Raw genomic sequence first — 12,500 nt, 5'->3', positions numbered from 1 at the left:
TATTATAGTGATGTAGTATGCAGTATTACAGTAAAAGTACTGCAGTATTATAGTGATGTAGTATGCAGTATTACAGTAAAAGTACTGCAGTATTATAGTGATGTAGTATGCAGTATTACAGTAAAAGTACTGCAGTATTATAGTGATGTAGTATGCAGTATTACAGTAAAAGTACTGCAGTATTATAGTGATGTAGTATGCAGTATTACAGTAAAAGTACTGCAGTATTATGAGTGATGTAGTATGCAGTATTACAGTAAAAGTACTGCAGTATTATAGTGATGTAGTATGCAGTATTACAGTAAAAGTACTGCAGTATTATGAGTGATGTAGTATGCAGTATTACAGTAAAAGTACTGCAGTATTATAGTGATGTAGTATGCAGTATTACAGTAATAATAGTAGTTTGGGTTTATCTTTAACAATAGCTGCTATCATTAGTTGATTAGTTAACAAACATTAAATTAATAAACTATTTTAGTTTCTTAAATTTGAATATTTTCTGTATTTTTTTGTCTTTGTGACAAAAAACTGAATATTTTTGTGTCGTGGATAAAACATTTGATGACGTCATCTTGGACTTTAGACAGCTGTGATCAGCATGTTGACATTTTATGGACCAAGCTGCTAATCAATTAATCAATAAGAATCTTTATTTTGACGCTTCACGGTGTGTGCTTTTATTGTGAAACGCCGTCCGGGCCTCTTCCGGTCCTGTGTGCGCAGCAGCTAGCTCTCAGCGGCTCGGTGGAGTCACGGTGTCTGATCGGGATTATGCGGCGGCGCTGATCGGTGTACAGGTAAGAAACGGAGGCCTCGCGCTCCACTGCACGAGCTGTTTCACGAGCTTTAGTGTGCGTGGACATTTGTCCCGCAGAGCAGCTCGTTGTGCGGCCCTGCGCCCCGCACAGACCCCCGCTCTTTGTTCTGATGCGGGGATCTGATGCGGGGTTTGTAAATAATGGCGCAAACATGGCTGCAGCCTGCAGAGCGAGCTGCTTACCTGAGCACTGATTTAACTCATAGAGAGGAGGGAGGGGACCGGGGACCGGGACAAGGGACGGTGACCTCTGGATGGGCTCCGGTATATTCACACACACACATATACACACAGGTAACACACAGGTAACACACACATACACATATATACACACATATATACAAGTAACACACACACACACACACATACACACACACACAGGAATCAGTTAATGTGTGTGTATATGTGTGTGTGTGTGTTACCTGTATTTGTGTGTGTATGTGTGTTACCTGTGTGTGTATATATATGTGTGTGTGTGTGTGTGTGTGTGTGTGTGTGCGTGTGCGTGTGCGTGTGCGTGTGCGTGTGCGTGTGTGTGTGTGTGTGTGTGTGTGTGTGTGTGTGGATGCAGAAGGACACTCAGGTGAAACTCAGGTGATCAGACGCTGAGTACTGATGATGTCATCCTAGTGCTGTGCAGTATATCGATATCACTTAGATTTAGGATATCGTAATATTGCGATATGTCGTCAGAGTTTATTTTCCTGCCTCTAAATGCTGCGTTACAGTAAAATATAGAATTATTATTTACTTTTTACCCACTTTATCATTATATCCACATTACTGCTGATTATTTATCATAAATGTCATTGTGTAAAATTGTGAAAGCATCGATGTCATCTTTACGATATTGTTGCGATATCGACATCGATATATTTGGTCTAAAATATCGTGATGTGTGATTTTGTCCGTATCGCCCGTCTCTATGTTAGACTGAAGCTGCTTTTAATTTAAAGAATAGAAACACAATCATCTGTAAATATTAAGAGGTGGGACGAAAAAATCAATACAGGATAATATCGTGATATTTTGCGTGGTTATATTGTATCGATACAAAGACGCTAAGTATCGATCGTTTATTATATAAATTGCAACGTTAATCATATCGTATCATAATGCATCATCATGATGTAATGGATCTTAATATATCGTGTCCTATAATCACGTATCTTATCATGTCGCATTGTATCGTACAGTATAGTATTGTAACGTATCGTGTCTTATTATAACGTATTGTAACGTATCTTTTCTTATATTCTAACGTATAGTGTCATAGCTCGAATCTAATCCTATCTTATTCATATTATCGTATAATATTGTATCTTATATTTTATTAACCCTCCTGTTGTCCTCAAGTTAAGGAAGGAAGGAAGGAAGGAAGAAGGAAGGAAAGGAAGGAGGGAGGGAGGGAGGGAGGAAGGAAAGGAGGGAGGAAGGGTGGAAAGGAAAGAAGGAAGGGAGGGAGGAAAGAAGGAAGGAGGGAGGGAGGGAGGAAGGATGAAGGAAGGAAGGTAGGAGGGAGGGAGCAAAGAAGGAAGGAGGGAGGGAGGGAGGGAGGGAGGGAAAAGGAAAAGAGGAAGGAAGGAAAGAAAGAAGACAGAGGAAAGAAGGAAGGGAGGGAGGAAAGAAGGAAGGGAGGTAGGGCGGAAGGGAGGAAAGGAAAGAAGGAAGGGAGGGAGGAAAGAAGGAATGAAGTAGGGAGGTAGGAAGGACAGAAGGAAGGAAGAAAGAGAGAGGAAGAAAAAGAATAATAAAATCTAGAGGACTAGTTTGGTTTCTGTTGAAGTTAGCAGAGGTGACGGTTAGCGTGCAGGAGAATATCGTGATAATATCGTATCGTGATAATATCGTATCGGACAGTTTCTGGTGATTCCTAGTAAATTCGGAGCTGTGAGGAAACCTGCTGAACTCAGTTTGTGTCAGTAAGTATTAATCAATAAGTTGATTGACAGATAATGAATCTGCAGATATTCAGATAATCAGTGACTCATTAACTGTCTCTGTCTGCAGCGTCTCACCGTAAATACTTCCTGGTTTCTGCTGTCGTAGTAAAATAAGTAATTTTACTTTTATGGGTTAAATGAAGTAAAGTAGTTCATATGTACAGCTGGATATCGGTACTCGACCAAAATAAATCAATACTTATGGCGCTTTTCCACTATACAGTTCTAGCTCTACTCGGCTCGAGTCGACACGGTTCGAGGAACGACCTTTTCCATTACTATAGTACCTACTCAACGTGAGCGGGGTCGTCATAGCAACGCTGCATTAAACTCATAAACACATAAACAATGGAGGACATGGAGGTGATGGTGTACTTGCTGCTGTATGAGGCTTTCTGTCTCACACAAAGCAAGAGAAGAGAAACCAATCTCTGTAACGCTGTTGTTGGTATTTAAAAATGCCGGGTTTGATTCTTGTGTGGGACGGCGGCCTAGTTTCTTTCTGGTCTTCTTTTCCTTCCTTCCTTCCTTCCTTCTTTGTCTTATTTTCCTTTCTTCCATCTTTACTTCTCACTACGTCATGCTCATGACTCTTCCAGTGACTCTCTGACCAATCAGTGGCCGGCAGTCTGTTGACGTCACATTTAGTATCGGCTCGGCTCGCTTGGAACCTCGGCAGAGCAGGTACTAAAAAAGTACCAGGTACCAGGTACTATCCCTGATGGAGCAGCAGGTACCAGGTACTATCACTATGGAGACGCAAAGAAAACTGAGACGAACGTCTCTCGTCAATCGATGCTTTTTACACCCAGAGATAGAAAATATGACTGCTAGTACGAACTTTCTCACAGCCGATCAACACAAGCGTTCCTCCATCAACTAGATCTGTGTTGGACATTTGACTAATTGATTAATCGAGATAAATATTTGATTGACGACTCGATTATGAAAATAATCGTTAGCTGAACCCTTAACACAATGTTTCCTGTTAGGACTCGACTGATACTGATATTATAGAGCAGAAAATACCGACTATATAACTTTAAAACATAAAAGTATCGGACACCGTATTCGCCAATACCGATATTTATCTGTGATAGTTCAGTAATGGCCGTTATTGACAGATATATGAAGATATTTCCTCATTCTTCTTCTGCTTCAAGCTTCTCCAGACAGAATATGTTCTCTGCTTTTCTTCCTCTTCAGTCTTATTAACTGTCAGATCTCTCTAATCAATCATTCTCTCGTCTAATCGATTAGTTGTTGGGTCAGAAAATGGTCAGATGACAAAACAGGAAATATTCACATTGAAGACTCAGAATGATGAACGGATGATTGGCTGTTAGGTTTCTGTCTTCATCACTTTTAATGTTTTATAGATTAAAATTAAAATAATGAGACAAAAGGAAACTTCACATGAAGAGCTGGGAGGTGTGTGTTAGTGTTTCTGTGTGCGTACATGTGTGTCTATGTGTGCATGCGTGTTTGTGTGTATATATGTGTGTGTGCATGCGTGTGATTGTGTGTGCATTTGTGTGTGTGTGTGTGTGTGTATATGTGCATGCGTGTTTGTGTGTATATGTGTGTGGGCGTGTGTGTACATGCGTGTTTTCAGTTGTGTGCATGCATGTTTGTGTGTATATATGTGCGTGTGTCCAGGTGTGTGTGGTTTGTGTAGTTTTGCAGCTTTGCAGTTTTTAGGTCATTTTCTTAAAGCGTCTTTGTGTGTTTGACGGTTTGTTGGATTTAAATTTACATTTTGTGTCTGAGAGCAGAATTCTTTTTCTTTTCTTTTTTCTTCTTCTTCTTCTCATGTTGAGTTTTTTGTAGAATGTAGGAATATATATATTTTACTTTTCTTTGACCTCGTTTCATTTGTTTCCGTTTCCTGTTTTTGTCCGTTAACTTGCAGCAGGAAACAACCGTTCAAACAGCTGCAACTAAACATCATCTTCATCATCTTCATCATCTTCAAAATAAGATAAAAACTGTAAATAAAAGACATAAAACATCTAACATTGATTAAAAAAAAGATAAGTTAAAAACAAACCCTCCTAATGTTCAGTGGAGGCTTTTTAGTCGAGTTGAATTAGTATTAAAAACACGAGTGCAGCAGGGAGGAGCTGAGCTGACCTTTGACCTTTGACCTCTTTATGTTGACCTGCAGTCATCTGTCTTTGTTAAACAATAATCAGGTTCGTCACGCAGCTCAGACTCCGAGTTAAAGCTTTAAAGGAAAAGCTCCAAAATGTTTCTTCACACGTCTTAAACTCTAAAAACGCAGATTTCAAACTTAAGCTGAAAAGAGTCCGCAGCAGCAGTTTCAGCTCGGTCATGCAAATATCTCTAATATCTTTAAAATCTGTAATATCTAGAAAGAAGAAACCGTTCACTGCAGCAGAGAAATAAAGCATAAAAGCATTTAAAGTGACAGTAAAGAGAGAACAGACTCACTGCTGCCACCATCTGTCCAGTCAGTGATATTACAGCCATGATTTTCACATTTACTGATCTTTAGAGGACGTTTTGGGAAAAGCTCAGTTGTCCGAGTTTATTTGGATTAGTTAGATTTTAGATTGAGGATGAACTCTAAATTCATAAATGCGTCGTCTTCTCTCCGTTGTGACGCTGCGTCCAGACTAAGCAACGTTTCTCTGCTCCGAGGTCGAAGCTCGTTGAAGTTTTTTAACCGATAATTAACAGAGGATTGTTGGAAATGATCTGAGCGGCTACAGCTTCATCCAGACTGTTACTGATCTAGAATCTGTGGTTTGATCATCAGAAACATCCCATAAACATAGTACTGGTGTTGTAATTTTTCTAAACGATACCCAGCCCTCCTCATCACCTCGTTCACCTCTGAATCCTGCGACTTCGCTCGACTGAGGTAGAAGATCTCAGAGCTGCAGAATCTCCACAGTAACACAAACTAAAGGAGCTTTTCCACTATACAGTTCTAGCTCTACTCAACTCGGTTTGGTACCAGGAACCTTTTCCATTACTATAGTACCTCCTCAACGTGGGCGGGGTTGTCATAGCACGGCTTCACCAAACTGTCGTGACTTCGTTTTATATGCGACACAAACACATAACCAATGGAGGACATGGAGGCAATGGTGTACTTGCTGCTGTATGAGGCTTTCTGTCTCACACAAAGCAAGAGAAGAGAAACTGTGGAGTAAAATTGGATGACAGACAGTTATTGACAATGATTGATGTTGTATCTGCTAAAAGAGACAATGGTAATGGTAAACAAAACTGAGGACATTATGAAATAAGATGTTATGTTTGTTAATCTGCACTGATTGACTGAATTTATGAGCATGAAATATAATCAGAAACAAGAATGAAACCATGTGATTAAATTTACCATACTTATATATATAAGGGTCAATGACGTGACGCCTACATTTTCAGTCCGACTGCATTTTTTTCAGTTAGAAAAAGGTTTAAATTGATTAAAAAATTACCATATATATGTAGTACCTTTCCTTTATATGTACTCACTTTAACTTTTCAAAAACCCCAAGTTATTAGTCATTTTTCTGTTATTTAAAGTGACAAAATATCATGTGGTGCGACCAATAATACCAATAACTGTATTAAATTCAGAGTAAAATATCACTTTTAATATTAATCACTGATACAGTATGCTTAACTAATTGTATTTTAAATTTTTTTAAAATCATTTTTAAGCAATTTACAGAAAAAATAAGTCTTACATACATTTAAGAAGGCAACTGTGACATTATAGAACATAAATATGAGATTATTATTTACAAAAACTCAAAAGACATGCAAATAATTTGTTTCGAAACACTTAAATTCATTTATTTTAAGATAGATCATGTTCGCACCACATGACTTTTTTATTCAGTTCTAATTCATCGAGATGAAAAAACACATAAAACACCTAATTTACTATTTTAATATGAATTTATGTGTACTCAACATTCTTAATGTTTGAACTACTGCAATAGATATTCCCATTTTTATTATTTTTAAATTTACCTGTTGAAAAATCCTTATACGTCATTGACCCATATATATATTTTTTAAAGCAGTAAGGAGGTCAACCAAACATAATGGGATGTAACAAAAACACCAAGGCCTGAGTTTCTAAAAGCTAATGGTGTATTTTGTGGGAAGTACCTTGTTTTAAAAAAAACCTCCAGGTGGCAACCAGATAAGAATATAACGGTGTCAGTCGGCACCAGGTGCACCAGGGAACTGAAGGAGCATTTCCAACAGAAAATATTGGTGTCAAAAAATGAGGTAATGGTTTTTAGGCCATGGGAGGAGTTGGCTTTAACACTCACAGGTTTCGGGGTATAAGAAGGGAACACGTGCGTTGTGTGTTAGATCATTTTTCATAGTCTGTGTCTGTGTTTGGTCAGTTTGGACGACTGCTGGTGAATGTTTGAACGACAATAGAAAGAAACATCAAGACAGAACAAAACGAATCGCTGTAACGTTGTTGCCGGTATTTAAAAATGGTTTGATTCTTGTGTCAATAGTTCATGACTGTCCATCAGTTGTTTGTAATGTACCACATTAAGGCCTGAATTAAATAATGTATCAACAATACATGTAACAATAACTTGTTTCAGTAGTCAATTGGAAACTTACTGTAAACAAAAGAATCATGTAGTGACTCTTTAGTAACTGCAGTGTTCTTCATATTAGATGATATTCAAGTTCACAATAAAACTAAAACTAAATTAAAACAGTCTAATGTCCATAGAAATCACTGAACAGTTAAGTGTCTTGCCATGGTTTTGTCTCCTATATCAGCGGTTGCCATGGTGATGTGTCTCCTCTATAAGCGGTTGCCATGGTGACCTTTAACCAGCTTCAGAGTTCAGGTTAGAGGATGTAATGTTGACTCGTCTGCTGGACGTGGCAGCGTGGCTTCTGTAGTAGAGAAATAATATTCATTATAGTTTCATATCCACTTTAGCAATGTATCTCTCATTACCCCTTTCACTTCTTAAGCAGTTCCAGTTCTGGTTCGCAGTCGGTTCAACTGCGAACCAGCTGAGGACCAGTTTGCTTTCCCACTGCTCGAGGTTCTTGCGGGGCCACGTAATGACGTCACTGCATACGTCAGTTACGTTCGCTGCTTTCCCATAAAGACTCGGGCCAACTCCGAAGCAACAACAACAACAACAACGATCGCAGACTAGCGTTTGTACAGCTGTTGCTCCGGGCTCGCATCCAAACACGGAAGATACAACTTATTTGTGCCGCTCAACAGGATTGAGATGGTTGTTAGCCTTTGTTGTAAGCTAACGTTAGCAGGCAGAGCACAGCTAACTCACAACGCATGAATTTCACCATCAGTCAAATGTTCAAGGGATAAATCACTCCTTATCTATTCTCCACTATGCTGTCTTGTTTGTTGTGATTGGTCTCAATTAGAGTTCTTCCAATTCCGATACCAATATCGGAAATGCCTCTGATAGTGCCGAAAATGCTGGCATCGGTATTGGCGAGTACTGGAGTCCAGGCAGCGATCCGATACCACGTAATTTATTAAAAATGGGAATCTATTAACTGGTTAGCTCCGTTAACTCCGTTAGCTCTGACACAGTTCTTCTTCGCCGCTCTTAAAACAGTTGCGCTGTGCTGCTGTTTTAGAGGAGCGAAGAAGAATTGATCACCTGACGCCTGTTACAAGGAGCTAACGTTAGCGCATCATGTCGGCGGTTTGGCAGTACTTCACAGTGGATGTTCCCATAACATAACATAAGGAAGGAAGAAAAGGGGATGGAGGGAGGAAAGAAGGAAGGGAGGAAAGAGAGAGGAAGGAAAGAAAGAGGGAAGGAGGAAGGAAGGGAAGAAAGAAGGAACAGTTAAAACAGACAAGGTCAATTTGACCCGGGAGGACGACACGAAGGTTAAGTGAAACACTACGTCCTTGATTCCTCCGTTGATTTCGAGGGTTGAGATCGTGATGTAATTTCGAATCGATATCCGACTTGTGACTCCGTTAATCGGTGCCGGTATCATCATGTTTTAAATCCTCTGGACTGTAGAGCAGCAGCAGTGATGTTTGTGTCTCTGCTGATGTTCCCACCAGTAAGACGGCGAATAATTATTCCTATATTTATTTAGTTAAGTTGCTGTTGCACTACTGTTTTAAACAAAGGGTTTGACCTGAGCCAGGCCTTACCACAATGGTAGTCATATCACAGTCATGCAGGTGTAGTATGAGGTTTTTTTTAACACACCGGTATCGGTATCGGTTTTCGGTATCGGCATCGGCCGATACCAACAGCACAAGTATCGGGAGGAAAAAAATCTCTAGTCTCAATAACCCCCCTGCCCCCCCAAACATAAGCGGTTCTTTCTTGTAGTCCAGCAAACCAGTTCTTCTGGCCGAGAGCCGGTTCTTTATCTGTGTGAACAGGAAAACCGGTTCCAAGTTAAGCACTGGCCCAGAACCAGCACTGGAACTGCTTTGGTGTTAAAGTGGTATCAGTGTGTGAAAGTGCTGCTGACTCAGCCACTGATAGGACACCACCTGTGATGTCTTGTTATGACTTAGAACAATGGGCTGATTCTCAGAGCAGGATGGGAGCCGGACTGAGATTATAACTCTGGTTCTGTTTGTTAGACGGTTAGTTCTCTACATCACCGTGTCTGCTGTATACTGAACTCATCTTCTACAGGATTTATTAAAATACTAGTTTGTTTACTGGACTCGTGATTTTCTCTTTCACCTTGATTAACCCTCCTGTTGTCCTCGAGTCAAGGAAGGAAGAGAGGAAGAAGGAAGGAAAGGAGGGAGGAAGAATGAAGGGAGGAAGGAAGAAGGAAGGAAGGGAGGGAGGAAGGGGGGGGGGGGAAGAAGAAGGAAAGGAGGAAAGCAGGGAGGAAGAAGGAAGGAGGGAGGGAAAAAGGAAAAGAGGAAAGAAGGAAGGGGGAGGAAAAAAAGAGAGAAGGAGGGAGGGAGGAAGGGAGGGAGGAAGAAGAAGGAAGGGAGGAAAGAAGGAAGGTAGGAGGGAGGGAGGAAAGAAGGAAGGTAGGAGGGAGGGAGGAGGGAAGAAGGAAGGAAAGGAGGAAGGAAAGAAGGAGGGAGGGAAGGAGAAAAGAAAAGAGGAAAGAAGGAAGGGGGAAGGTAGGGGGGAGGAAAGAAAGAGAGATGGAGGGAGGGAGAGAGGAAGGACATAAGGAAGGGAGGAAAGAAGGAACAGTCAAAACAGACGAGGTCAATTTGACGACAGGAAGGTTAAGTGAAACACTACGTCCTCGATTCTTCCGTTGATTTCGAGGGTCGAGATCGTGATGTAATTCCGATCGATATCCGACTGTTGCCTCCGCTACTCGGTTCTGGTATCATCGTGTTTTAAACCCTCTGGACTGTAGAGCAGCAGGTCTGATGTTTGTGTCTCTGCTTTCTGTCTTCAGGCTGAAGCTCCGTCTCCTCAGCAGCTGTGACGTCGCCTCAGACTCCAGGTGTTAGTCTGCACCCGGCCCGTATGCAGCTCGTCCAGGGCCCGGCCTAATTCCTGGTGCTCCTCCTCCTCTTCCTCCTCCCTCCTTTCCCTACCCTTCCCCTCCCCCTCCTTCCCTGCCCCCTCCCTCCATCCTCACCGCCCCCCCCACCCCCGGTGTTTGGCCCCGGGCGGTGGCCCCCCTACAGGTGGATGAATGAAGACCCCATTCAAGAGCCCATCGGCCCCGCGGCCCCGACCGGACGGGGGTGAGTCACTGATTAAAGGCTCAACTACGACTCCCAGCATGCATTTCACTATCAAACATCCAATCACAGAGCTTCACGTTCAGCAGATTCAGTAACCATGGTGACAGGTTGAAGCAGTCTGACTCACATCTGTGTCTGTGTGTGTGTCTGTGTGTGTGTGTGTGTGTGTGTGTGTGTGTGTGTGTGTGTGTGTGTGTGTGTGTGTGTATCTGTGTGTGTGTGTGTGTGTGTGTGTGTGTCTCTCTCTCTCTATGTGTGTGTGTGTCTCTGTGTGTGTGTGTGTGTGTGTGTGTGTGTGTCTCTGTGTGTCTGTGTCTGTGTCTGTGTGTGTGTGTGTGTGTGTGTGTGTGTGTGTGTGTGTCTCTCTCTATGTGTGTGTGTGTCTCTGTGTGTCTGTGTCTGTGTGTGTGTGTGTGTGTGTGTGTATGTGTTTCAGGTCATTCAGGCGTCGCTGCAAACATGATGAAGAAGAAGAATTCACACAAGTAAGTCAGTTTTTATTTAAAGTTCTTCCTGCTCTGTATATTTCCTTTCCTTCTCCTTTTCATCCTCTCCTCTTCCTCATCTCCTCTTCATCCTCTCTTCTTCCTCTCCTCCCCTGCAGGAAGCAGAGGACCAGTGTTGGCCCCAGTAAACCTCTGGCTCAGCCCAGGAGGAACATCGTGGGCTGCAGGATCCAGCACATCTGGAAGGAAGGCAGTGAGTCACATCATTATTCTCTATGTTCAGGAACTAAAACACAGTGATGCTGCAGCCCGTCTCCATGGTAACCGATGAGTGTCTGTGCTCTCTCTGTGTGTGTGTGTGTGTGTGCAGGTAAGTCGTCCCAGTGGAAGGGGACGGTCCTGGACCAGGTTCCAGTCAACCCGTCTCTCTACCTGATCAAATACGACGGCTTCGACTGCATCTACGGCCTGGAGCTGTACAGTGATGAGCGGGTGGTGGGGCTGGAGGTGCTGCCTGACAGAGTGGGTGAGGAACTGATCATCATAATAATAATTATAATAATAATGATGATGCATTATTACAAGACACATAAAACAACAACAGAACATCAAACTAGTGATGTCTAAATATCACAGTAAGTTAACGGCAAGAAATGAAAGATGAGTCACGACGGGAGACGTGAGTGAGTGTGTGTGTTAGGGCTGTGCGATTGCCTCTAAATTTCAAATCGTAGATCGTCATTACTCTAGATTGCCAATACACGATTAAATTGGCGGGGGGGGTTATTTGTTTTTTGTTATAATGACGTCATTTTTAATGTTTTGGTTGGTGTGAGACAGAGACGGAGACGGTGGAAGAAGATCAGATGTTCCTTTATTAGACCCACACTGGGGAAATGTGCAGAGTTACAGCAGCAAAGTGGACAATAAGAAAGAATAAAGAACAATAAATAAGAAAAACAATAACAATAATATTAGAATATATAATAATAATAATAATTGTGACATTATTTATGCAGACCAACGTCTCTAACTCTCTTCTTTTATTATTAAAACATTTATAATATAAAACTCGAGGCAGAAATCAGACCAAACATCTGCACAGCGGCTTAAAGGAGCAGATGAAGTGTTGCTGCTGATTTTACCTGCAGTTCATATTAAAGCTGCAGATTCATGCAACCAAACAGCTGCAGCATGAAGACTTTGCAGAGGCGTCAAATCCAAACTGCTGTGAGGTGTTTTTATCTCTGATCTGTTACAACGACCGGATGAGCTGGATCATATTTCATTGTTCAAACAGACACTTTAAACACAGACAGCCTCTTTTTATTGTTTCTAGTCTCTGAACAACAAGCAGTAAAACATTCATACAGTAGAAGGCTGCAGTTCCCTCTAACGGCCACACGGGGGCGCCTATAATTCATTCATCACTGCACATTTAACCCTCCTGTTGTCCTCGAGTCAAGGAAGGAAGGGAGGGAGGAAGGATGTAAGGGAGGGAGGGAGGAAAGGAGGGAAGAAGGAAGGAAAGGTAGAAGGAAGGAAAGGTAGAAGGAAGGAAAGGAGGGAGGAAGGAGGAAAGA

At 41.7% G+C, this 12,500-nt stretch overlaps 2 protein-coding genes across 3 annotated transcripts in view; both read left to right on the top strand.

Moving 5' to 3' along the window:
- LOC133979436 (uncharacterized) overlaps positions 1-12,500 on the top strand; it is a 1,726,912-nt gene that overhangs the window by 1,008,333 nt on the left and 706,079 nt on the right. The gene's annotated exons all lie outside the window — the stretch shown is intronic.
- LOC133978632 (spindlin-1-like) overlaps positions 741-12,500 on the top strand; it is a 15,318-nt gene continuing 3,558 nt past the window's right edge. For both annotated transcript variants that reach the window (XM_062416924.1, XM_062416923.1), the window contains exons 1-5: positions 741-800; positions 10,177-10,471; positions 10,908-10,956; positions 11,076-11,170; positions 11,288-11,443. In XM_062416924.1, coding sequence (XP_062272908.1) covers positions 10,420-10,471; positions 10,908-10,956; positions 11,076-11,170; positions 11,288-11,443 — 352 coding nt within the window. In that variant the 5' untranslated portion in view covers positions 741-800; positions 10,177-10,419. The remainder of the gene's footprint in view (positions 801-10,176; positions 10,472-10,907; positions 10,957-11,075; positions 11,171-11,287; positions 11,444-12,500) is intronic.

The sequence above is a fragment of the Scomber scombrus genome, chromosome 4 (genome assembly GCF_963691925.1).
Source record: "Scomber scombrus chromosome 4, fScoSco1.1, whole genome shotgun sequence".
Classification (NCBI taxonomy): Eukaryota; Metazoa; Chordata; class Actinopteri; order Scombriformes; family Scombridae; genus Scomber; species Scomber scombrus.
Note: the sequence above shows the minus strand (reverse complement) of the source record. Positions and strands in the feature narration are given on the sequence as shown.